At 37.2% G+C, this 23,336-nt stretch overlaps 1 protein-coding gene across 7 annotated transcripts in view; it reads left to right on the forward strand.

Annotated features, from left to right (window-relative positions):
- Nucleotides 1-22,312, forward strand: part of Wnt2 (Wnt oncogene analog 2) — a 96,668-nt gene extending 74,356 nt beyond the window's left edge. For 6 of the 7 annotated variants that reach the window (XM_089739161.1, XM_089739162.1, XM_089739160.1 and 3 more), the window contains exons 5-10: nucleotides 5,309-5,420; nucleotides 6,298-6,463; nucleotides 13,348-13,553; nucleotides 16,413-16,552; nucleotides 18,101-19,848; nucleotides 19,980-22,312. In XM_089739161.1, coding sequence (XP_089595287.1) covers nucleotides 5,309-5,420; nucleotides 6,298-6,463; nucleotides 13,348-13,553; nucleotides 16,413-16,552; nucleotides 18,101-18,252 — 776 coding nt within the window. In that variant the 3' untranslated portion in view covers nucleotides 18,253-19,848; nucleotides 19,980-22,312. The remainder of the gene's footprint in view (nucleotides 1-5,308; nucleotides 5,421-6,297; nucleotides 6,464-13,347; nucleotides 13,554-16,412; nucleotides 16,553-18,100; nucleotides 19,849-19,979) is intronic. The other variant, XM_089739166.1, reaches the window with a different exon arrangement.
- Nucleotides 22,313-23,336: the final 1,024 nt, after the last annotated feature.

The following is a 23,336-nucleotide window of genomic DNA, read 5'->3' on the forward strand; positions in this document are numbered from 1 at the left end:
ACCCCTTTTTACGAAAATTGCGCGGACGGAGGAGTATGAAATTTCCCACACTTATAGAGAATATAGAGAGGGAGTGCAGAATGTTAATATGTTTTTTAAATTATGCATAAAAAATATATTAAGCCAATAAAAAAACATTATCCACACTACCATATATTTGATATAACACACACATATAATGAAACTCTTTGTTTATTGTCAATTGTCAAACTTTTGTTATTGTTTGAAATCTGTGGTCAAATTAAGAATAGATTATTATTGTTTATCTATATTGTAGTTTGATGACTTCCAGCCACCCGAACAAGCCGGTTTCCGAAAAGGCTATAGTACCGTAGACCACATTCATACGTTGCGGCAGATTGTACAAAAGACCGAGGAATATAACCTGCCGCTTTGCTTAGCATTTGTGGACTACGAGAAAGCCTTTGATTCGATTGAAACCTGGGCCGTGTTACAGTCTCTCCAACGGTGCCAAATTGATTATCGCTATATCGAAGTGTTGAGGTGTTTGTATGAAAACGCTACTATGTCAGTCCGAGTACAGGACCGGGCTTCGGAACCTATCCTTCTGCAGTGGGGCGTGCGGCAAGGACATGTTATTTCTCCGAAACTATTTACCTCTGCGCTGGAAGATGTTTTCAAAGTTATGGACTGGAAAGGGCTAGGCATCAACATCAACGGCGAGTACATAACTCACCTTCGGTTCGCCGATGATATTGTGATTATGGCCGAGACCATGGAGGACCTCAGTACAATGCTCAAAGACCTCAGTAGGGCTTCTATCCGAGTGGGTCTAAATATGAACAAGGAAAAAACAAAAGTTATGTTGAATGCTCATGTAGCGCCCACTCCAGTAAAGATCGGAGGCTCTACGCTCGAAGTTGTTAACGAGTATATTTACCTGGGACACACTGTCCAGCTAGGTAAGTCCAACTTCGAAAAAGAGGTCAACCGCCGAATCCAGCTCGGATGGGCAGCGTTCGGAAAGCTACGTAAAATCTTCTCATCACAAATACCACAGTATCTCAAGACGAAAGTCTTTGACCAGTGTATGTTGCCAGTGATGACATATGGCACTGAGACGTGGTCGGTTCACAATGGGCCTTATGAGAAGGCTCAAGATCACCCAAAGAGCAATGGAGAGGGCTATGCTTGGAATTTCCCTGCGAGATCAAATCAGAAATGAGGAGATTCGCAGGAAAACCATGGTAACCGACATAGCCCAAAGGATTGCGACACTGAAGTGGCAGTGGGCAGGACACATTGCTCGCGGAACGGATGGCCGTTGGAGCCAGAAGGTTCTTGAGTGGCGACCGCGTACTGGAAGACGTAGCGTGGGTAGACCTCCCACAAGGTGGGCCGACGACCTATTGAGGTTCGCGGGGATCCGCTGGATGCAGGCAGCGCAGGACCGGTCTTTGTGGCGAGGCACGGGGGAGGCCTATGTCCAGCAGTGGACGTCCATGGGCTGATAGAATAGAATAGAATAGTGTAGTTTTGGCGAAATCTGTGATTATATTACAGAAATATAGAATATATAGAATAGTGTTTGACAGTAGAACCATAATTATGTTTAAGCATAAAATCTCAATTAATTATAGTCGAATTTCGACTACTGCGGGACCACTAGTATTGTTTAAATGGTCTGTATTGGTCCGTAACATAGTTCTCACACACAGACACAACCCACTGAATTTCGCGTCGGATCTTCTCAGTTGATGGCGATTCCGATCCGGTGGTAGATTCTGCTAAACACTGCTCTTTCTAGGGCCAGTGTTGGCCAGAGCGTAGCTGGGATAGGCCCTTAGGTTACCACGGAATAAGTAGAAAAGACACAGAAAGTCATCTGTGAATATGAAAACTGTACTGTTACGCCGGTAAGAGTAACATCATCTATCGCGGAATAGTCGAACGAATATCGAAGGATCTAGTAGCACCTAGAATGCTCGAGAAGTACAACGCCATCTATTGTCAGATAGCGGAAAGACAATACTAGAGATGTGTGGATTATTCTCGATAATTCTAGGGATGCGGTATCGACTATAAAAGCGTTGCAGGGATGGCATGCAGTCAGTTAGTAATCGGAACTACTCGAAGCGAAACAGCGAACGTATCACCTGAAGCGAAGCGGAAGAAGCGAATTGAGAGTTTTAAAGTGTTTGTTAAGTGTTTTAAGTGTTCTAAGTGTTGAATACAGTTTTTAAGTTTTGCTTCGGTGGAATATTATTTATCCCTAACCCCAGCGCGTAACAATATGTTTCTAATATCGTTTATATTCGTATTATTCTGTCATCTTAAAAGCTTAAAATCGCTACTTAAAATATGTTTTTCGTTCGTTTGCTGCTAGGAACGCTGTTCTAACTGCATACAAATTTGAGTTAACTTTTATGTGATCGAGAACTTTTAAAAAACTCGCACTAAGCACACTGATCTTCTCTTGCAATGCGGTTGCCAGCCATGTGGCAATCAAACGCGATCAATGCTGCGCTCAATTCCGCTTCTATCAATGAAAGTGGAATCCAGTGTTGCCAACTCTACCAGCTTTTCGGTAGATCTACCAACTTTTAGTGTCGTAATCAAACCTACCACTTTAACTACCAACTTTTGAAGTTTTCAAAAAGCTCAAATCATAACGCGATTCAATTAACAAATAAGCAGGTTCGGTAGGCAGCGGCTTGGCTCTGCCCCTGGCATTGCTGAAGTCCATGGGCGACGGTAACCACTCACCATCAGGTGGGCCGTATGCTCGTCTGCCTACAAGGGCAATAAAAAATAAATAAATAAAACTGATTGTAATTTTTAAAACGTTTCAATTGAACACTATTAAAATGAGTGAAAGCGAAAGTGAAAACGAAGAAAATTCTCCTCCTAGAAAATTAAAAAAGATGCATTACAATCAAAAATATTCTCAACTATGGGGAAAAGAAGAATATTAGCGGCCCGTAATTCTGTTTTATCATTGTATTTCTAATGAAAATAGTTCAAATACGTCTTATCCAACCGAAAAGTAAATTAAGGATGCCAGATTCTTATTGGAGGGTCTCAAAAAAAACTTGAAAAGTTTTCATAGTTTGTTGGAAACTACCAACTTGTAGAGCCATATCTCCCACCTTGACGAATTTCGAGTTGGCAACGCTGGTGGAATCGTTAATTAAGTTCGCTAATTATTTTTTACGCTTCATCGTTATTATTTCATAAACCATTCAAATGTACACACAATAAATCGTTAAAATAAAATATTCCCACATCGCATCGCGACATTGTTTGTTTGTTAGTGTGTCTATCACTTCAATTAAACAACTCTTGTTTATTTATTTTATTAAAGTGTTAATTGAGTGTTTCTTCCCGTGTCGAGAGAGTTCGGCCACGCTCGTTGTAAATTTTTAGGTTATAAAACTTCAGACGTAATAGTGATGTGCTTCGTTGATTTGTATAGTTTGTGATAGTAATTAACGTCATTTCAAAAGTTTAAAAAGATACGTTTGATAGCTTTTATTACGCGGTAGTGAATACCGGAATCCATAGACACAAGACGCGAATGGCGCCAACCACTTCACATTTGAAATGTTTTTCCATATTTTTTTTGTAATGTGAAATTCAAATGTATTTTTTTGTTAATTTTTATATTTCTTCTGTATTCTACATATATCCTATTAATATAGCTAATACATGAACAGTAAAAAAAACTAGAATTTCGGTTACTATTCAGTCCACAAATCGTGAGGTTTCAAATTATGCCGACGGCATAAAAAACGAACGCACATCATGGGCCACAAATATTTTATTAAATTAACTCAAATTACAACCGCAGGTTGTCAATATCATTGAATATCGATCAACAATAGAGTCATAACGACGTATTGTGAACATTGTGTCACTAAATAACTCACTCGGACTCGTTTAGATGAATTGATTCATTTCAATGATACAGTTCATTGCACAAGATTGAAAAGTACACTCCTTGAATAATTTATGGAACTATCTATAATTTTTTTATAAAAAAAACCGCTATGAGAAACTTTCAATGACTAACACATGAAACTTTAGAATAATCAAATATGTCAGAATCACTATTAGTCTTTTAGATAAGTTTTACATCGACAAGTGAATGACTGACTTAAATAAATGACTCACAGCGAAACTAGCTCCGTGTCTAGTGCAATAAAAAAAAAAACTAGTTTGACAGCTATGTCAAGAGCTGTCAAAACTTAACGCTACCGTTGAAACGTAATAAATAAAATCTGTTGAAATCTTATTTACGTTTAGGCGTTTGAATTAATCTCGTATTGAAGGTTTTATACCTTTTAGAGGTGAAGGACGTTATAATTGAGTAGTACATAATATTATTTCACAGTCGTAACCAGTAATTGTAACATTAACGAAATATTTCATGTACATTCTGTGAAATGAGTCGATGGACATTAGTTTGATGGTTGATTTGGTAATAGTAAGTGGACTAAGACTGCATTGAATGTCTTCCTTAGTACTCAAATCAATGGATACGTAATACAGAAGGATAATATGTGTTTAACACAAGAAAGTCACAGCGACTCGTAGCCTGACCTAAAATCATAACTAGACTGTGTCAAAAAAGTATACTTATGTTTAAAATTTTTGTATATGGCAACTATATTCATTCGTTAAATTTTTAAACAAATGTTATTTATTCCACAAGAAAGCAATTCGTTTTGAATATGAAATCAGCCGAGTTTAAGTATTATAAATTTAATTATTAATAAAAAATATGCGTAATGTTTAATTTAGTGTATTATTCACCACGCTCTGTATCTGTTAATAAATTGTGTAAACTATCCCTTATCACACTCTAATAATAATCGGATTAGAACAGATTTCAATTTTATTTCGTACCTCAACGCTAATCATAAAATAATGTGGTAAAACAGTCATAAATCACGACCAATGAATTCTAATTAATGTATACAGCGTGTTCATTTTGGTCCGTTAATTCCGTGTGTTTTTTTTTTTTTTTTCCGAAAAGCATTTTTTTCCGAAACTATGTGCGATCCTCCTACGAAGACGATAAAGCAATGCACCTTCCACAGCAGTTTCTACATCACCCTTGGTTGACTAGTAAACAATGCGTCATTAAGTTCGCTATTTTACTCCTTTGTATAAGTTTTAAATAAATAAATAGAAAATCAAAAGAGGAACGCGTCTTTCACGGAACGTTCGAGATTAATTTAAAGTTCCAAAGTTCTAGAATGTTACGTACCAGACAAAAACCGAGCGAAGCAATATTCCATCGGTTCTCAAATGTTATGTTCTTAAATCAAAACCTTTCTTACAGCAACGCGTGAGGCGGCGTTTACGTACGCGATCACATCGGCGGGGGTCACCCATGCTTTGAGCATGGCCTGCGCTCGTGGGGAGCTGCCTGGTTGTGGATGTACAGGAAATAAGTAAGAAAAACTGCAAAATTCAAACAGTTTACTAACCCTTCAACATTAATTCATTCATCTTAGATCTTACAGCCTGGTCCAGTATGTCTCTCCAGACTGCTCTGTTCAAAGCTTTCTCCTTCCAGTTCTTGACACCGATAACTTTGAAGTCTTGCTCTATGCCATCTAACCATCGGAGTTTAGACCTGGCACAACTTCTGCAGTCCTCTGGCTTGCTTAGCCCAGCAATTTTCTTAACATTCTGATCTCTTCCATTCGCACTACATGTCGCACCCATCGTAGGCGTCCAATTTTTATAGTTTTTATGTTATTAGAAATTAATTAATTTAACATTAATGCCGAAACTTAATTGCAAAATGAGGTCCAGTACCATACCTTAATTTAATATGTTGTTTTTTTCGGTACGTAATCGTTGATAGCGTATGGGGCTATTCCAACAACGCGGGAACGCTAAGGTAAGCTTATGGGCTTCTACCACTGGATCGGAATTGCGACCCACTGAGAAGAAGACGAGAAACTCAGCCTTTCAAACCAAAATAACTGCTTCCTGGCAGGAATAGTTTAGATAATACCTACCCATACGGATTCCTAATACCAGTAATTACTTGGAAGCCGTCCTTGAATATATTATAATTATGAGCTGATGCAGAGGATCTATGAGTTCGTAGGGACGTGGAACGCGTACCGTTTTACCAGATAGGTTCAAGTGATTAACGAAGTCACCACGGAAGCTTTTAATCGAATAGAATACGATATTATACGAACCCTTATTTCCGTGACAAATTTTAACTTTTCAACACCCTGTATATCGGCAGCCTGTTATTCTACCCGCTATATTTGTTCAATAAACCATTACCTTACTTATGTTGATCTTTAGAAGGCGTACGATAAACACAATCGAGCAGTTCCAATGGGGCGGATGCGGTTCCAGTGCGTACGGTGCGAGGTTAGCCCGACGGTTCTTGGACGCGAGAGAATTAGAACGAGACGGTAGAACCCTCATGAACCTCCACAACAACCGGGTCGGAAGGAAGGTGAGCGAGGTACAGCATATAAACTATTGCACGGCATGAAAACGTATTCAAGGCAATAATAAGCTTGAATAATGAATAGATTTTGCGATTGCATGCAGCAGAGATGCGAATGTTGCCATGGATGTGTGGAGTAACGAGAATGAATAGAATACGGAATGAATGTGTTAGAGGAAGTCTGAAAGTGGCACCTGTGACAGAGAAGTTGAGAGAAGAAGTGCGCGTTTGGGATGGATATGCGTCTTCTCGCATTAAAATTGTATAATCTTTAAACTTACAAATTTTACAGGAGAGTTTTTTAAAGGTTTAACGTGTGATATCAGTAGTCGTCGTGGCCTAACGGATAAGACGTCCGGTGCATTCGTGTTGAGCGATGCACCGATGTTCGAATCTCAGGCGGGTACCAATTTTTCTAATGAAATACGTACTCAACAAATGTTCACGATTGACTTCCACGGTGATCGTGGAATAAAAATCATCGTGTAATAAAAATGAAACCCGCAAAATTATAATTTGCATAATTACTGGTGGTAGGACCTCTTGTGAGTCCGCGCGGGTGGGTACCACCGCCCTGCCTATTTCTGTCGTGAAGCAGTAATGCGTTTCGGTTTGAAGGGTGGGACAGCCGTCGTAACTATACTGAGACCTTAGAACTTATATCTCAAGGTGGGTGGCGCATTTACGTTGTGGATGTCTATGGGCTCCAGTAACCACTTAACACCAGGTGGGCTATGAGCTCGTCCACCCATCTAAACAATAAAAAATAAATTATATTGATCATCTTTGCAATAATTTTTATTTTTTTATTTTTTACCTATTACATTATCTGTCTTTTAAAGTAAGATAAAACTATGTATTAATTTTGTCAATAGTAGTCAAAACTCAAAACATGGGTAAACTAAAAAAAACTAAAACTAAACTCCGCTCTTTTGACAGTATTTATGAGAAAAATTCTGACGATACCAAATGATTCCGCATTGAACTCAATTTCGAATATTTTTGGAAATTGTACACTTTTAATGCGAAAAGACGATCTGATGAGACGAAATGAAAATGAGGTTGGTAAGAGAACGTTAACTATGAATGTGGAAACATAGAGGAAGAGGTAAACCTAAGAAGAAATGGATGGATTGCGTGATAGACGATATGGGTAAGAGGGGAGTGAGCGAAGAAATGGTATATGATAGTGGAGTATGGAAGGAGAAAACATGATGAATGAATAGATTTTGTTTGCGCTAACATTTCTTCACTCTACTAATTCATTATCTTTTTGTTCTTGTCCTTATCCCACATTAGGTGGGTTCGGTGCTACATGTCCTTTTAGCATGCTGCATAGGGATTTGGCATGAGTTTTACGAGCAGTCACCTCTATGACGTCAAACCTCCTTGGATTATATCATAGTTTTTTTTTTTGCTTAGATGGGTGGACAAGGTCACAGCCCACCTGGTATTAAGTGGTTAGTGGAGCCCATAGGCATCTACAACGTAAATGCGCCACCCACCTTGAGATATAAGTTCTAAGGTCTGAGTATAGTTACAACGACTGCCCCACCCTTCAGACCGAAACGCATTACTGCTTCACGGCAGAAATAGGCAGGGCGGTGGTACCCACCCGCGCGGACTCTCAAGAGGTCCTACCAGCAGTAATTACACAAATTATAATTCTTATAAATTATAATTTTTAATAGTATATCCTATGTAATGTGCCATAGACCCTTTGTTTCCTTTTCTGATGTTTCTTTTACTTCATCAGTTTTTTGGTTCTCCGCTTAGCATTTTACCATTATGAAGTTTGACACGAAATTTGAATTCTCGTATGTCAAAAGAAAAACAAATTCACGTTTTTATATATTTTCGTAGTGATTTCAACAAAAAAAATCTATTACATTATGATCAATTTAATACTTATTTAAATATACTTCTGCTAGTGTCGGTACACGCATGTATTGTAAAGAAATAATTGATGCTATATCTGCTTTTAATGTTTTTTTTTTTTTGTATTTAGTTATTAGTTACTTTTAACATTTAAATATACTGTATGCATGTTGAAATTAGTTTTAATAGTTTTCATTATTTATTTTTAGTGAGTAAACGGTTTCACCGTACATAAATAGCTACTCAATTCGAGTGACTATAAGTGAATAGACAATTAAAATAAATTGCTTCATTTATATTGAGATGAGGATGTCGATAACTCATTTTGCGTTGGATTAGGACGCCGTCAAGCCGGATAGCTTCGTGGTGGAAATAGGCAAGACGGCTGTACCGAAGCCCGCTGAGTTCTTTTTTTATTGCCTTTGTGGGCAGACGGGCATACGGCCCACCTGATGGTGAGTCGTTACCGTCGCCCATGGACTTCAGCAATACCAGGGGCAGAGCCAAGCCGCTGCCTACCGATTCTCGCCGGATCTTCTCAGTGGGTCGCGTTTCCGATCCGGTAGTAGATTCAGCATAACACTGCTCTTGCTAGGGCTAGTGTTAGTAATAATAATAAATACTCTCAGGTTTAGTCCATGATCTAACCTACCGGTCCGGGCGTTTTTTTATTGCTTTAAAGAGCGGACGAGCTCACGGCCCACCTGGTGTTAAGTGCTTACCGGAGCCCATAGTTAACTACGACGTAAATACCACCACTCACCTCGAGACATGAGTGCTTAGTGCCCCACCCTTCAAATCGAAATGCACTACTGCTTCACGGCAGAAATAGGCAAGGCGGTGGTACCTACCCGCGCGGACTCACATGACGTCCTTCCATCAGTAACAATCGCTGGAATAGCTCTTTAGGCTAGTTGATGTTCAGATGCTACGACATCCATTTATCCAAAATTTCATTTAAATTCTACGTGGTTCAAAAGATAAAAATCACTGCCATCAGCGCCACCTATCCGAATCTAAGGTAACTATGTTCGTTAGTTTTTTTTTTTTTTCTTTTTCCTACCTAAGCTGATAGCCTTGAGAGGCTATGTCAGCGTAACCCTAACTTTAGTAGGTGAGCTCACGGGGCTCAACCTGACGATGTTGCTAACACGAACCCTAGCAAGAGCCGTGCTTCGCAGAATCTACCACCGGATCGGAAACGCGACCCACTGAGAAGATCCGGCGAGAAACTCAGTGGGCTAGTTCGTTAGAGTGCTCATATCAGCATTTATATATGTGCAAAGATTCATATCAATTCAGCTAACGATTCTCAAGTTGAATACTCAAGTTAAATACACACATACAGTCTCTTTTTTAGATAGATATTTCGCTTTCCTTCGTTCTCCAAACATAAATCAAAGCCCATTTATTATTTTAAGACATTGAAAGATAGAGCAAAGCCGTGAGTAGCAAAGCGATGTAATTACACAATAATACACCACTAAAAGTACCAATCATAGGTAATTACTGAGAAAACTATACACGCGGGTGTTTCTAAAGTTACTCAAGACGTTTCTAGAAATGATTGTCCTGGGTTGCCCGTACTGAAAAATAGTATTTAATGGTAGAATTTCGGAATCTAATCGGATGTTATACCTTAAAAAAATATGAAATATAATATGGCGTTTATATATTATTATTTTTTCATAACCGTTATCGTCTTACGTCTTACTCGATCGTGAATGGTTACCGTCGTCCAAGGGCGCTGACAATCACGCTAACAATGGTATGGCAAAGTATAGAAACAAATGCGATTAAAAATTATCGGAGAATGTGCAGCAGCATCAGCATACTCCGACCGTCACTCGCTACCACACGGTGGCTACCTATTTTTGTTGCGAATCAATCAAGCTTTGAAGCTTGAAGGGTGTGACAGTCTATTTAAATATTAATACGTGAAGCAAAAACTTTGTATCCCTTTTTACAAAAATTGCGCGGACGGAGGAGTATGAAATTTTCCACACTTATAGAGAATATAGAGAAGAAGTGCACAATGCTAATATTTTTTTAAAATAATGCATAAAAGATACAATAAATCAATAAAGAAAACATTACGCACACTACATACCATGTATTTGACGCACACACGTATGCATAGTATTTATTGTCAAACTTTTGTTCTTGACGCCTGTGGTCAAATTGAGAATAGATTAAATATTGTTTGTCTTTATTAATATTTTTTTATAGTGTAGCCTTGGCGAAATTTGTGATTATAGAAGTATAAAATACAATCATAATAGTGTACAAACTTACAATTCCAATTAATTATAGTCGAATTTCGACTACTGCGGGACCACTAGTTTATATTATAGCACACAACTGCGAATTCGTCCTCCGGTGACATTCACGCATTCACATTGCCTGAGTGTCACCGGTGGTCTATGAGCAACAGTAACAGCTTAACTCCAGGTGTCAGGAGAACTTGAACGTGAGCCTAACGGTATCTCTCCAGAATGCATATTTTCAGCCAAGCGCTTATCATCAGCCTCTGGCAATTTAAAGCAATAAATAACATAATGTTTGTATCAAATATTATTTATTTTTTGAGCATATTTCTAATGTTTGTCCCTTAAAAATTCAATATCCGGTAATAAACCGATTTCAAACTATTTTAGTGGACACGTAATGTGGCAACACTACGCCGCCGGCCCCAATTAGGGTATTGTGCAAAATGACAGGTTATAGCGCGTTCAGAAGCGCGTATTACCCGCCGGCATTCTTTCACGTGAGCATACGTCCGTTTTCGAACGCACTTTTAGAGTTCCGTTCCAAAAAATTACAAGCCTTTAAATCCCTCATTAAAATTTTTGAAATTATGTCTAAAAGGACGAGCAAAGGGAATGACATGGAAATCTGCCCGCCAGTTGACCAGGAAATATGTGTATGCAAATCAGTCCTCTAGATTTGAAATTAATATTACTTCTCCCAACCTTTATGCCTAAAGCATTAAGCATTTACGTAATGCTGTCCGGGACTTTGAAAAAAGAGGATGAATTCATGACTGTACCTACTCTATAAAAGCTGTGCCAGTTCCCAAACGTTCGAAATAGATGGAATGATGGTATCTAGCCGTCTCACAGTTTGCCAAGCCACCGATTTCTTATTTACTAGATCGTGTCATTTAGAATTTCTTACTTCTGGTAGAGCGTCTTGTGAGCCCACACTGGTAGGTGTGCCTACTACGCTGCCTATATCCGCCACTGAGCCGTAATGCCTTCCCGTATAAAGGGGCCGTACCAGCCGTACACAATTAAAACTTAGACCTCTCAAGGAGGGTGGCAGAATTGACATTATATCAATAGGCTCCAGTAACTTAACTTGAATAGGACCGAGAGCGCTCGTCCATCTAAACAGTAACAATTAAAGTTAAACTTATAATCATCAATTTAATGTTAAACTAGCGGTGTTCGCGATTTCGTCCGCGAAAAATTTAACAAAATAGAAGTTGCTTAAGTTACTGCTTGTTACATCTGCTTAAAAAGCGGCTATTATAATATTACAAACAGAAACTTCGATTTTATTTATTTGTATATATTTTAGGACGTATGTACAGACGTAGGACGTATGTACAGAACCTAGTTACTATATACATTTTAAAACGGACATATCTCTTGATATAATGATAGAACAACCGAACGTCTCATTACATTACGTTTCAACTCACAAACTCACAATTACGGTTTTTGTTTTACGATTTCGAAACGTCGGCCATTTTGAAGTTTATATTTAGTTTAGCTTTTGTCTAATAGCTCGTTAGTTTTTATAGATAATATATATCTATCATATCTTATATATATATATATATAAATATATAAAGATAAAATTGCTGTTCGTTAGTCTCGCTAAAATTCGAGAACGGCTGGACCGATTTAACTAATTTTGGTCTTGAATTATTCGTGGAAGTCCAGAGAAGGTTTAAAAGGTAGATAAATATGAAAATGCTCGGAATTAAATAAAAATAACAATTTTGTTTTTCCTTTGATGTGGGGGGAAGGTACGAATAGGAAGAAGTAATTACCAATTAACACACGAGCCGACGTATTGCACCTGTGATAAAATTCACGAACATTATTTCCCTTTGTTTCTTTAACCACATTGTTTTCAAATACAAAAAGATAAATCTGACTGATTTGATGATCTCACCATTTGTAGGTTGTCAGTTATTTCTTTCACCACAGATATTTCCTCATGCGAGGGTCCATAGCTGCTAACATGTAGTAGGAATACATGACGATGTGTACCAATGTATTGAGGAGTCCGAAGAACGTGGAGGGTCCGCCTGGCGTGAATTTCACTCCGAACCTAATGAACATAGGCATCACATCGTGATGGATCACGTTCAATGTTGATACATAATGAAATATCTTTCTCAGCACAAAGAAGATCTGTAATGGCATTGTGTAGATTTATAATTCCCATCACTTACCTATCTATACTTCTATACTAATATTATAAAGAGGAAAGATTTGTTTGTTTGTTTGTATTGAATAGGCTTCGAAACTACTGAACCGTTTTGAAAAATTATGTTACTGTTTGAAAGCTACACTATTCCCGAGTGACATAGGCTATAATCTATTTGAAAAAAATTAGGGATCCTTACTAAAATTCCAATAATGTAACCCAAGGTGTAAAAAAAATACCTAAAATATTCTTTACATCGCGTGCCCTGCGAAAACTATTGATGATAGAATAAAATAATATACTACGACTTTGTAGAGCACATTATTATTTACAAAAAGTGTCGCGACAGCATATGTTTAACTATTATAGTTAAGCCGCAATAAGTGTTATTTTATTTTAAAAAAATAAAACAACGTCAGATATCGTTGAAAATTTTGTTAAAGACCCCAGCGGAGCCGGAGCGGGCCGCTAGTCTCAAATAAACAAAAACAATTTCTTATTTTATATGTCAGTGGTCACATTGATTGTGCAATCACAAATTGATTCTGTAATTAAAAGAAAGTCTACTCGTCGACCAGGTGGTAAAGGATCTAGTTCATCGCGAGTGCAAATGCCACGGCGTCTCGGGCTCCTGCGCTATGAGGACTTGCTGGCGGGCGCTGCCGCAGTTCAGGGCTGCGGCTGCCACCCTGCGGGACAAGTATAAACGAGCGAAGCTAGTTATGCCGCACCCAGCAACGAATCCACAAGACATTAACGTTCGAACACACCTCGTAATAAAACGGTAAGATTTTATGTTTTTTTTTTTTTTTTTTTTTATTGCTTAGATGAGTGGACGAGCTCACAGCCCACCTGGTGTTAAGTGGTTACTGGAGCCCATAGACATCTACGACGTAAATGCGCCACCCACCTCGAGATATAAGTTCTAAGGTCTCAGTATAGTTACAACGGCTACCCCACCCTTCAAACCGAAACGCATTACTGCTTCACGGCAGAAATAGGCGGGGTGGTGGTACCTACCCGTGCGGACTCACAAGAGGTCCTGCCACCAGTAAAAACTATTATATATATATTACTATTATTATATATATTACTAGCTGACCCGGCAGACTTCGTAGTGCCTCAATCGATAAATAAAAGACCTAAAATTTTGTATAAAATAAACTTAAAACAAACAAAAGGAATCCGTCCGACGGAGGACACATCAAAGGAAAAACAACATTGCTATTTTTATTTAATTCCGAGCATTTTCATATTTATCTACCTTTTAAACCTTCTCTGGACTTTTACAAATAATTCAAGACCAAAATTAGCCAAATCGGTCCAGCCGTTCTCGAGTTTTAGCGAGACTAACGAACAGCAATTCATTTTTATATTTATTTATTTATGTACACACAAAAAAAGAAGACATAGTACAGAGTAATAGGAAAATTATGTACAAAGGCACTGTTAATTTCTTTAAGAAATCTCTTCCAGCAGACCTGCGAGAGGATTATGAGAATAATAATTAAAGTGATGAGTGTGTGTAGAACAACTAAAATAACAAATACAACATGAGAATTATAGTAATGCACATACACATAGCAAATATTGTTAAACTTGAATACAAAATATTATAAGTAACACAGTATATACGAAGAGTATAGAACAATGACCATTCGTTTTTTTTTTTTTTAATAAATAAATAAATATTTACTAACAATCACGCCACGTTAACTGGTCCCGTGCTAAGTTCGTAAAGAACTTGTGTTACAGGTACCAGATAACGGAAATAAATGTAAGATTTTTATTATACACGTACATATATTTAATATACATCCATTACCCTGGAAAAGACATTTATATTTATCATACAAATATCTTCCCTTGGCGGGATTCGAAACCCCGACCCCCTTGTGTAGTGACCATTCACTTACCACTACACCAGACGATCGTTGTTTGACCTTGTATTTAAAAACAGAAACAGACTTGCAAACTACTGTAGTTCACATTGCACAGCAGATTGCCGAGATAAGTTAATCATCTTAAGCAATGAGCCACCCTGTAAGGAAGCAGAGCTCACAAATTCTATTTGGAACCACTTTTTCCCGTACGGCGCGATTTCAAGTAATATTTTCTTGTGTATTTCCGGAACGCTTTCACATGCGCTTACTGGTGGTAGGAAATCTTGTGAGTCCGCACGGGTAGGTACCACCACCTCGCCTATTTCTGCCGTGAAGCAGTAATGCGTTTCGGTTTGAAGGGTGGGGCAGCCGTTGTAACTATACTTGGCCCTTTAGAACTTATATCTCAAGGTGGGTGGCACATTTACGTCGTAGATGTCTATGGGCTCCAGTAACCACTTAACACCAGGTGGGCTGTGAGCTCGTCCACCCATCTAAGCAATAAAAAGGAATCCATAGTAATCATGTTTACAATTCCGTTGGTAACAGTTTTTTTTAACTACCCTACATTGTATTAAAATGATCGCTTATTCTAATAAAACACGCGTACGTGCTCTGAGAATCATTGTGAGCTATTTGCTAGGCGAGATCTCGTACCTTAGTCGGCGAAGCATTCGTCTAGCCAAAACAAACTCCGGATGGTCACGTTTTTAAAACGCTTTTATTAGCTTCAGACGTATGTATGTTAGTATGTAACGCAATCTTTGAACATGATTTTGACCCCCTTCAAAACGTCGGATTAACTCGAAATTCGGTATACTTATTAAGGAGCGATGACAATTCAATATTTAAAAAAAATGAAAAAGTTTAAAATTCAACTACAAAACTGAAAAATAAATAATAGTTTAAAAAAACTAACGCTTTTATAGAAAATCCAACTAAAAAATAGAAACAAAATCTTAATAAATTTGAATTATAAATAGTGTAAGAAAAAATGATTTTATTGTAAAAAAAAAAGCGTGGGATGCTTTTCAGGATATTATCAAAATAAGCCTTCTACTCATATCTGTTCATAAAATATTTATATTATAACTACTGATACCATCCAACTCTGAGAGAAATAAGGGAAATAACTAAGCTGTTCTTTTGAGGGCAGTTCCACAATTGCTTGATAGATTATTCATTTAATTTTGTTTAATTAAAAATGTATGTAATTTAACCTCAGACCGTTTTTATTTGCAGTCTCAAATCTAGTATATTTATAGTTAAGTAAAAAAAAGTTAAGTTCAGCCTTTCACATTAACATTTATATTCTATTCCATCAACCCCAAGCCACAGACGTCCACTGCTAGGCATTTTTTACTGGTAGTAGGATGTCTTGTGACTCCGCGTGGGTAGGTACCACCACCCTGTTTCAGCCGTGAATGCGTTTCGGCTTGAAGGGTGGGGCAGCAGTTTTAACCACACTGAAACCTTAGAACAGATATCTCAAGGTGGGTGGCGGCATTTACGTTGTAGATGTCCACCTACCTTAGCAACAAAAAGAAAATATAGGCCTCTCCTGAGCTTCACCACAAAGATCGGTCCCGCGCTGCTTGCATCCAGCTGATCCCCGCGAACCTCAATAAGTCGTTGATCCATCCTGTGGAAAGCCTACCCGCGCTACTAAAAGCAATCGAAACATGGAAATGGGTCTACGTTCTCGTATCTTAAGGTCCACTGACAGCAGACTATAATTATTTACATTTACTTCCTTCTAGACAAAAGCACCCAGGTCTCGGGCGACAGCCCAGGAAATCGGAGCTGGTGTTTCTCGAACAGTCACCTTCCTACTGCGAGCCTGATACTGCAGCAGGATCGTTTGGGACTCACGGAAGGATATGCAATAGGACATCAAGAGGTAAAATGAACAAAATAATACGCGGCATATTACGAATTGACTATGATGACGCGTCCAGGAGAATGTCAATGGGAGTACTGGAACTGGCGACGTGAGCGTCACTGCTCAAGTTGACAATGACCTCACGAAGTTCTTCGAAGAAAATCACGTTGGAGATACCTTTTTTTTTTTTTTTTTTCCTACCTAAGCTGAGAGCCTTGAGAGGCTATGTCAGCGTAACCCTAACTTTTGTAGGTGAGCTCACGGGGCTCAAACCTGATGACGTTGCTAACACGAACCCTAGCAAGAGCCGTGCTTCGCAGAATCTACCACCGGATCGGAAACGCGACCCACTGAGAAGATCCGGCGAGAAACTCAGTGGGCTGTGTCTGGGAGTTAATTTACTCGTCGAGCCCTTCGTCGCAAGCGACGGGTTCGACGAGAACGGTGACCGGTGGAGATACCATTACACAGGTCATGCTAATAAAAGAATATGCAATCTCAAAAAGGGCACATGTCACATATTTTGTCAAATACGTTTTTTCATATACATGTAGTTTTGAGGCTTACCTACACCTATTTTATAATAATTCCAGTAATTTTCAATTGCTAATTAACACTACAATATATCTCAAAAGTTAATATTTTAAATTTTACACTGCTTTAGAAAATAATCAGTTTTTTTTTTCATTTCCTGAACATTTTACATTTTCAGAGATGTACCCTTTTCGAAATTGCATAATCAAAAGAAATTTAAAAAAATCGTGGAAGTCAATCGTGAACATTTTTTAAGCACGCATTTAATTGGAAAATTTGGTATCCGCCTGCGGGATTCGAACACCGGTGCATCGCTCAACACGAATGCACCGGACGTCTTATCCTTTAGGTCACGACGACTTAATATACATTTACCTATCCAATTGGATTATGACCTCTATTATTTAGCGAGTTTGTGGCGAGCATGAGTGCGGCCGTACGCTTAGTTCGTTCTTACCATGATATTCACATATTTAGTTTATATTTCGGCTGTTGCAAGCGTCATCATTACCGATAGACTGTAGTATATTGTCAGAGCGGATCATCGAGTTCCAATGGAACACATAAAAAACAAACTAAAAAAAGAGGGTAGGCATATTTGTCTGTTTACATCCTACCCGCAGTCATCAGTCTACGCTTGACCATGGCGCTTGTCAAACGTCCAAATATCGGACTAATACTACTACTTCTACTACTATCCGTCCCTGTTCCCGTTATCTGGGGTCGGGTCTCCTCACTCTACGGCGCCAGACTGATCTGTCCTGGGTTGTCGGTTTTTTGGCAATTGGGCTTTCTTAAAGTCTCTTTCGATGTTTGACCACCAGGTCGATCGCGGGCGGCCTCTACCTTTGTTTTGTTCTGGCAAGCTTAATGCGATTTTCACTAGATGGTCTTCGTCCCGTCTCATGACATGGCCATACCATATAAAGCGGTCTAATCTAAGGTCTAAATATCGGACTAATCATATGTGAAAATCATGGCATCGTGTTTATAAGCGTAAGCAGACTTTGAAGCTTCGATCGTCTCTTCCAGGTGAGGACGGCTGCGAGACCTTATGCTGCGGGCGCGGGTACAGCACGACCCGCAGCGTCGAGGAGACAAAGTGCCGCTGCCAGTTCCACTGGTGCTGCAACGTCACGTGCAGCAAATGCGTGACGACAGTGGAAACGCACCTTTGTAATTAGCTCCCGATTAACAAAGATAAGAAACACACAACAACGCTACATCATGATACTTACGCGCTGCCTATTCGGTGGTAGATTCTGCGAAGCACTGCTCTTGCTAGGGTCAATGTTAGCAACACTCCGGTTTGAACCCCGTGAGCTCACCTACACACGTTAGGGTGAAGCTGAAATAGCCTCTCAAGGCTACCAGCATAGGTAGGGAGAAAGCTACATTATACTTGCCCATTTACTACGCAAAATCGAGTTACAGGTCAAGTTCAACGTATGGAGGGTAGAAGAAAAGAGTGGCACCATCTTGCATAGGGAACAAAATGAAAAAGTGTCCACTTCTAAACATCAAGTTATTGTTGGAAGGCTCAACGAAATTGGGCTAGTGTAGGAAAGATATAGCAGATTTAAACCGAGTGAAGTGTTTTTAAGTTTGAAAAACTTTTAGTTTTCTTAAATTATGTTATTAAAAATTATGCAGTATTTAAAATATCAACTATTTATTTTTATTACTATGTATTTACTGTATAGGAAGAGATTGTTTCCTTCTGAATTTAATATCCTACTTTAATAATGTTGCTTAGTGACAAAGTGTTACTCTGGATTTCATATTTCCTGAAAGTAGGTACTCATTGTATTTTTACTTTTCTAATATAAAGATGTTGTCAACTATTGCACTGTCGATTGCACCTTTATTTAAGGTGACGTCTGTCATGATACTTATTGTCAATTTGTCAATGTTTTGTATTGACGATCACTGTTGGTGCAACTAAATAAATAAATAAATAGATTATGAGGCTGTTTTTAAAATCTTTCCACTTGCTACTATGGCGCCACTTAATTAGCCCTCTTACAACGGAAACTTTTTAATATATTGAGACGGTGGTCCTTACTCTTACCCTCCATATTTTAATGACGATGACCCAAAAGTATTGTGTTAATGGCGTACAATTGAGACGGTGGTCCTTACTCTTACCCTCCATATTTTAATGACGATGATCCAAAAGTATTGTGTTAATGGCGTACAAATTGACATTTACGTACCTATAAAATTTTAAGACTTAGCATTTTAAAAAAACGCCATATTGTAAAAAAAACTTGCCAACAAGTGTATAGCTTATAAGTAAATTGTAATGTTGTAACGAACCGCTATTTCCAATTCTGATAATAAACGTCGAAATCTATAATATTGATTTAAAAAAAACTTCATTTCCCAGATTAACTCAATACCGTAAAATGGGGCGATTAGGGACAAATTCCAACTTTATGAGCAATTTTAAGGTAGTTGTTGATGTATATAATGCTATATCAGGATCAAAATGATTGAGTCTTGGGGGCACCTTTGCTGTCTAATTTAAAATTATGCAACTAGCATTCCAGTTTAAGCAAAAAATGCAAAAATAGGTGTAATCCCTATTTACCCGAAAATTGCGGTTAATTGGGACGAAATGAGAAATTTGCTAGGGTTGGCACTACTTTTATTTTTATATATAGTTTTAATTTATTTATTTATTTAGTTGCACCAACAAAGTGATCATCAATAAAAAAAATTGAAAAACTGACAAAAGTACATGGCAGACATCACCTCAATTATAGGTGCAATCGACAGTACAGTAACAACAAAATATATATATATATATATATGTATATATATATATATATATATATATATATTTACACATATATAGTGGGCTTTCTTAGAAACGGTTTATATTTCTCCGTTCTTGGTAAGTACTTAGGGGCTGATATTTCTATCTGGGTTAAGAGATTAGGTGTGTCGGTTATTCCATGGATTAATCAGATGAATACCCCCACTCTGAACAAATATTAAATATTTTATTATGTATTACTTAGACATTTTTGTCCACCTTGAGATTTCATTGATCTTGTTACATGTCTCTGCAAAATCAACTTACTTATATTAAAATGCTTATCTATTTCAACTAAAGACTTATTCCCAATTTCGCTTCGATAAACCAGATTTTTACCAACAAATTTAAAAAATATTGTTATAACTACATAGACAACCCTACAAACCTGTACCTATTTATACTTAGGTCGTTTCCATTTCACGTATTCTCATCCCAATTGACCCCTTTTTCGTTGTTATTTGTACCTAAGACGTCCCCAATATCCCCAAAAACAACAGATTTTTACATGTACTTTTATTTAATCAAATACATTAAAACCAATAACAACTAAGACTTACCTTTAATATATATGCTGGTTCAAACACTAAATAACGTTTATAAATCATAGTCGTCTTCTATTAATATCAAATAAATAAAAGAGAGCAAAGTTTCTAGCACTAAAATAATTACCACCACAGGCAGTTAATTTGAAACGCGATTTTATATAAGTTAGCAGATATTAACATGCATATTCAGAGTTGTTTTGTGAACTTTCAACATTCTACTATTAAACTACAAAAAAATGGAAGATTTTGCAATGAATATAAAACTTATATTGAGCGTCGAAAGATTTTCCCGGTTTTTTCCCGATTCGCCTTTCAATCCCTAATCGCCCCATTTTACCGGTACTCGAAGTAAGCATCGTATTTGCAAATACTATGTCAGTAGCGTAGACTAACCTGTACTCTGACATTTATACAGAGTAACCAAGTATCTGACGTAGACTATCCGTCCCAGTATGTTTTTATTATGGCAAGGGTATCTAGTGAGCTAGCACTGCCTCAAATGGCATGGCGGCATGTGATATGGGCTACGATGTCAACTTTGCACCATAAATAAACAAATCGATCGGGCAGTACATTTACCTGTAGTTACAATTACAAAAAAAATCTCGATTCACATCGATGAATCCAAGCTCTGTGAAAATTACAGCAATTATATTACTACATATTTGTAAGCCATCGTCGATAGTATTGTAATAAAACTCACACATTCCTATAGCGTATTTATTTAAATTAATGATTTTACGTGTATTTAATTAATGTATTTATTGTGTATTAAAATGTACTTAACGTGTTTACGAGACTAAGCTTAAATAGTTACTGTTATATTATAAAAATAATTATTGTTATTATTCAGAACTTATTTAAAACCCCCACGCTTCGTTGTGCTTATCGCTAAGCTTCAATAAATTCATTCTCTGTAGAAATTTCGCAAGCGCCACGTATTATTAAATAACACAAGTACAAAAAAGTTCACCGAAAAGCTTAAGATGACGTCACAAAGCTAATACTCAATTAAAATAAAGTAAAAAAAAACATACGAAATACTAACAAAGAAGTAATCAGGGTTTTCATGTCCGATATTAAGTCTTCAGATTACACAAGAAATTAAGATTAAAATTTAGAAAGAACAATCTTATAACAATCTTAGCTTTTAGTTTGGAAGTTTTAAAAGTTCAAAAATAATGTACGCTAAATGTTACCAGCAATCTGTCTACTAGTTTCTAGCTCAGACAGAAGACAGTAAAATACTAACTGATTTTACAATACCATACAATTGGTACATACTTCAACCGTATTTAATTATTCACGCAATAAAAACAAAATATATTCAAACTTGGATTTGTTTATGGCAATAGTTTTAACTATATGCCATTTTCATGTAAAAAATACATGGATTTGTAAAATGGATGATCAATGACAAATTCAATCAGTGAACCCTGTTTAAACAACAAAAAAATAGTTGTCTAAGTCACCACTACATGACGTAAAAAATGTTGTTGCTTAATTTCTCAATTGAATAACAGATGGCGATAAATACAATTTTTATTGTAAATAGCTTCCTCATTAATTCACAAAGAGCTACGGTTCTTTGAAGTAATTACGGCTTTAAAAGTATTAATATTAATAAGTTTTTGAATTGATCTAATTGTGAAATTTATTCTTGGCAATGAATTTATGAATGGAAAAATCGATTTACATTCGTTACTTCGTACATTTGCTCCTATTTTTCATGCCTTAATTGTACATAAGTATGTTTAATATTTTTATGTTTTTTTAAAGCATACATTTTATAACCAGCCTGCAATTAAACATTCCTATTATTTATTCACAGCGCACATTGTAATTTTTATAAATAAAAATGTTCACTTTATTAAATGTTTTAATTTTTATCCTCAAACCAAACAGCAGAAGTATTGATATTAATTATTTAAAGGTTATTTTTACATTCCTTTACGTTCATATTTTATACGTATTTAAGGCTTCGAGTATGTAGTGTAAGAAGCCACAAAACCTATTTAATTTCGAAAATTAGATACTCTACCGTTATAACACTTATAACCTTCTTACTTATAAAATACTAAAAACCTTCAAAAGGACTATTTAGGACTTTTTGGCGGGAACGCGAGGTGTGAAGTTGTGTGATTTGTTTTATTTTATCTATTTAGTGTTTCTTCGGGTTTCAATGTGTAATAACGGTGGTTTATTAACTGTTTAGTATCTGTAAAATTGTACAAATCCGGGAAAATGAAACAAAGCCGCTGAACGTGATCTTCTCGGGATCCTCCAAAAAGTTTTATATTGCTTTTTTTTATATTGCTTAGATGGGTGGACGAGCTCACAGCCCACCTGTAGTTAAGTGGTGTTACTAGAGCCCATAGACATTTACAACGTAAATGCGCCACCCACCTTGAGATATAAGTTCTAAGGTCTCAGTATAGTTGCAACGGCTGCCCCACCCTTCAAACCGAAACGTATTACTGCTTCACGGCAGTAATAGGCGGGGATGTGGTACCTACCCGTGCGGACTCACAAGAGGTCCTACCACCAGTGAGAGAAAGTCTCAGTAAATGACCACCAATTTACTGAGATTTTATTTCATCCCATATCATCTCATCTCATTTCATGCTATGTTGCATAATATTAATCAATTTCATTTCATTTCACTTCATTATACCATTTGTGGAGTTAATTACTACATTATCAAATTACTTTCTCAACCTAATTTATTTATTTAAACCGTACCACGCTGCTAATTTAATTCATACTTACACTGACATTAATAATGGCCAACATGGACAGTTTCCTCAGTTTTTTATTAATCATAAACAGAAAGTAATTAAAACTGCGAAAAATATCTTATTACTTGGCACTGGCTAATGCACAAACCCAGGGACGTCTT

This window comes from Bombyx mandarina, chromosome 28, assembly GCF_030267445.1.
Source record: "Bombyx mandarina strain Sakado chromosome 28, ASM3026744v2".
In the NCBI taxonomy this organism is placed as follows: domain Eukaryota; kingdom Metazoa; phylum Arthropoda; class Insecta; order Lepidoptera; family Bombycidae; genus Bombyx; species Bombyx mandarina.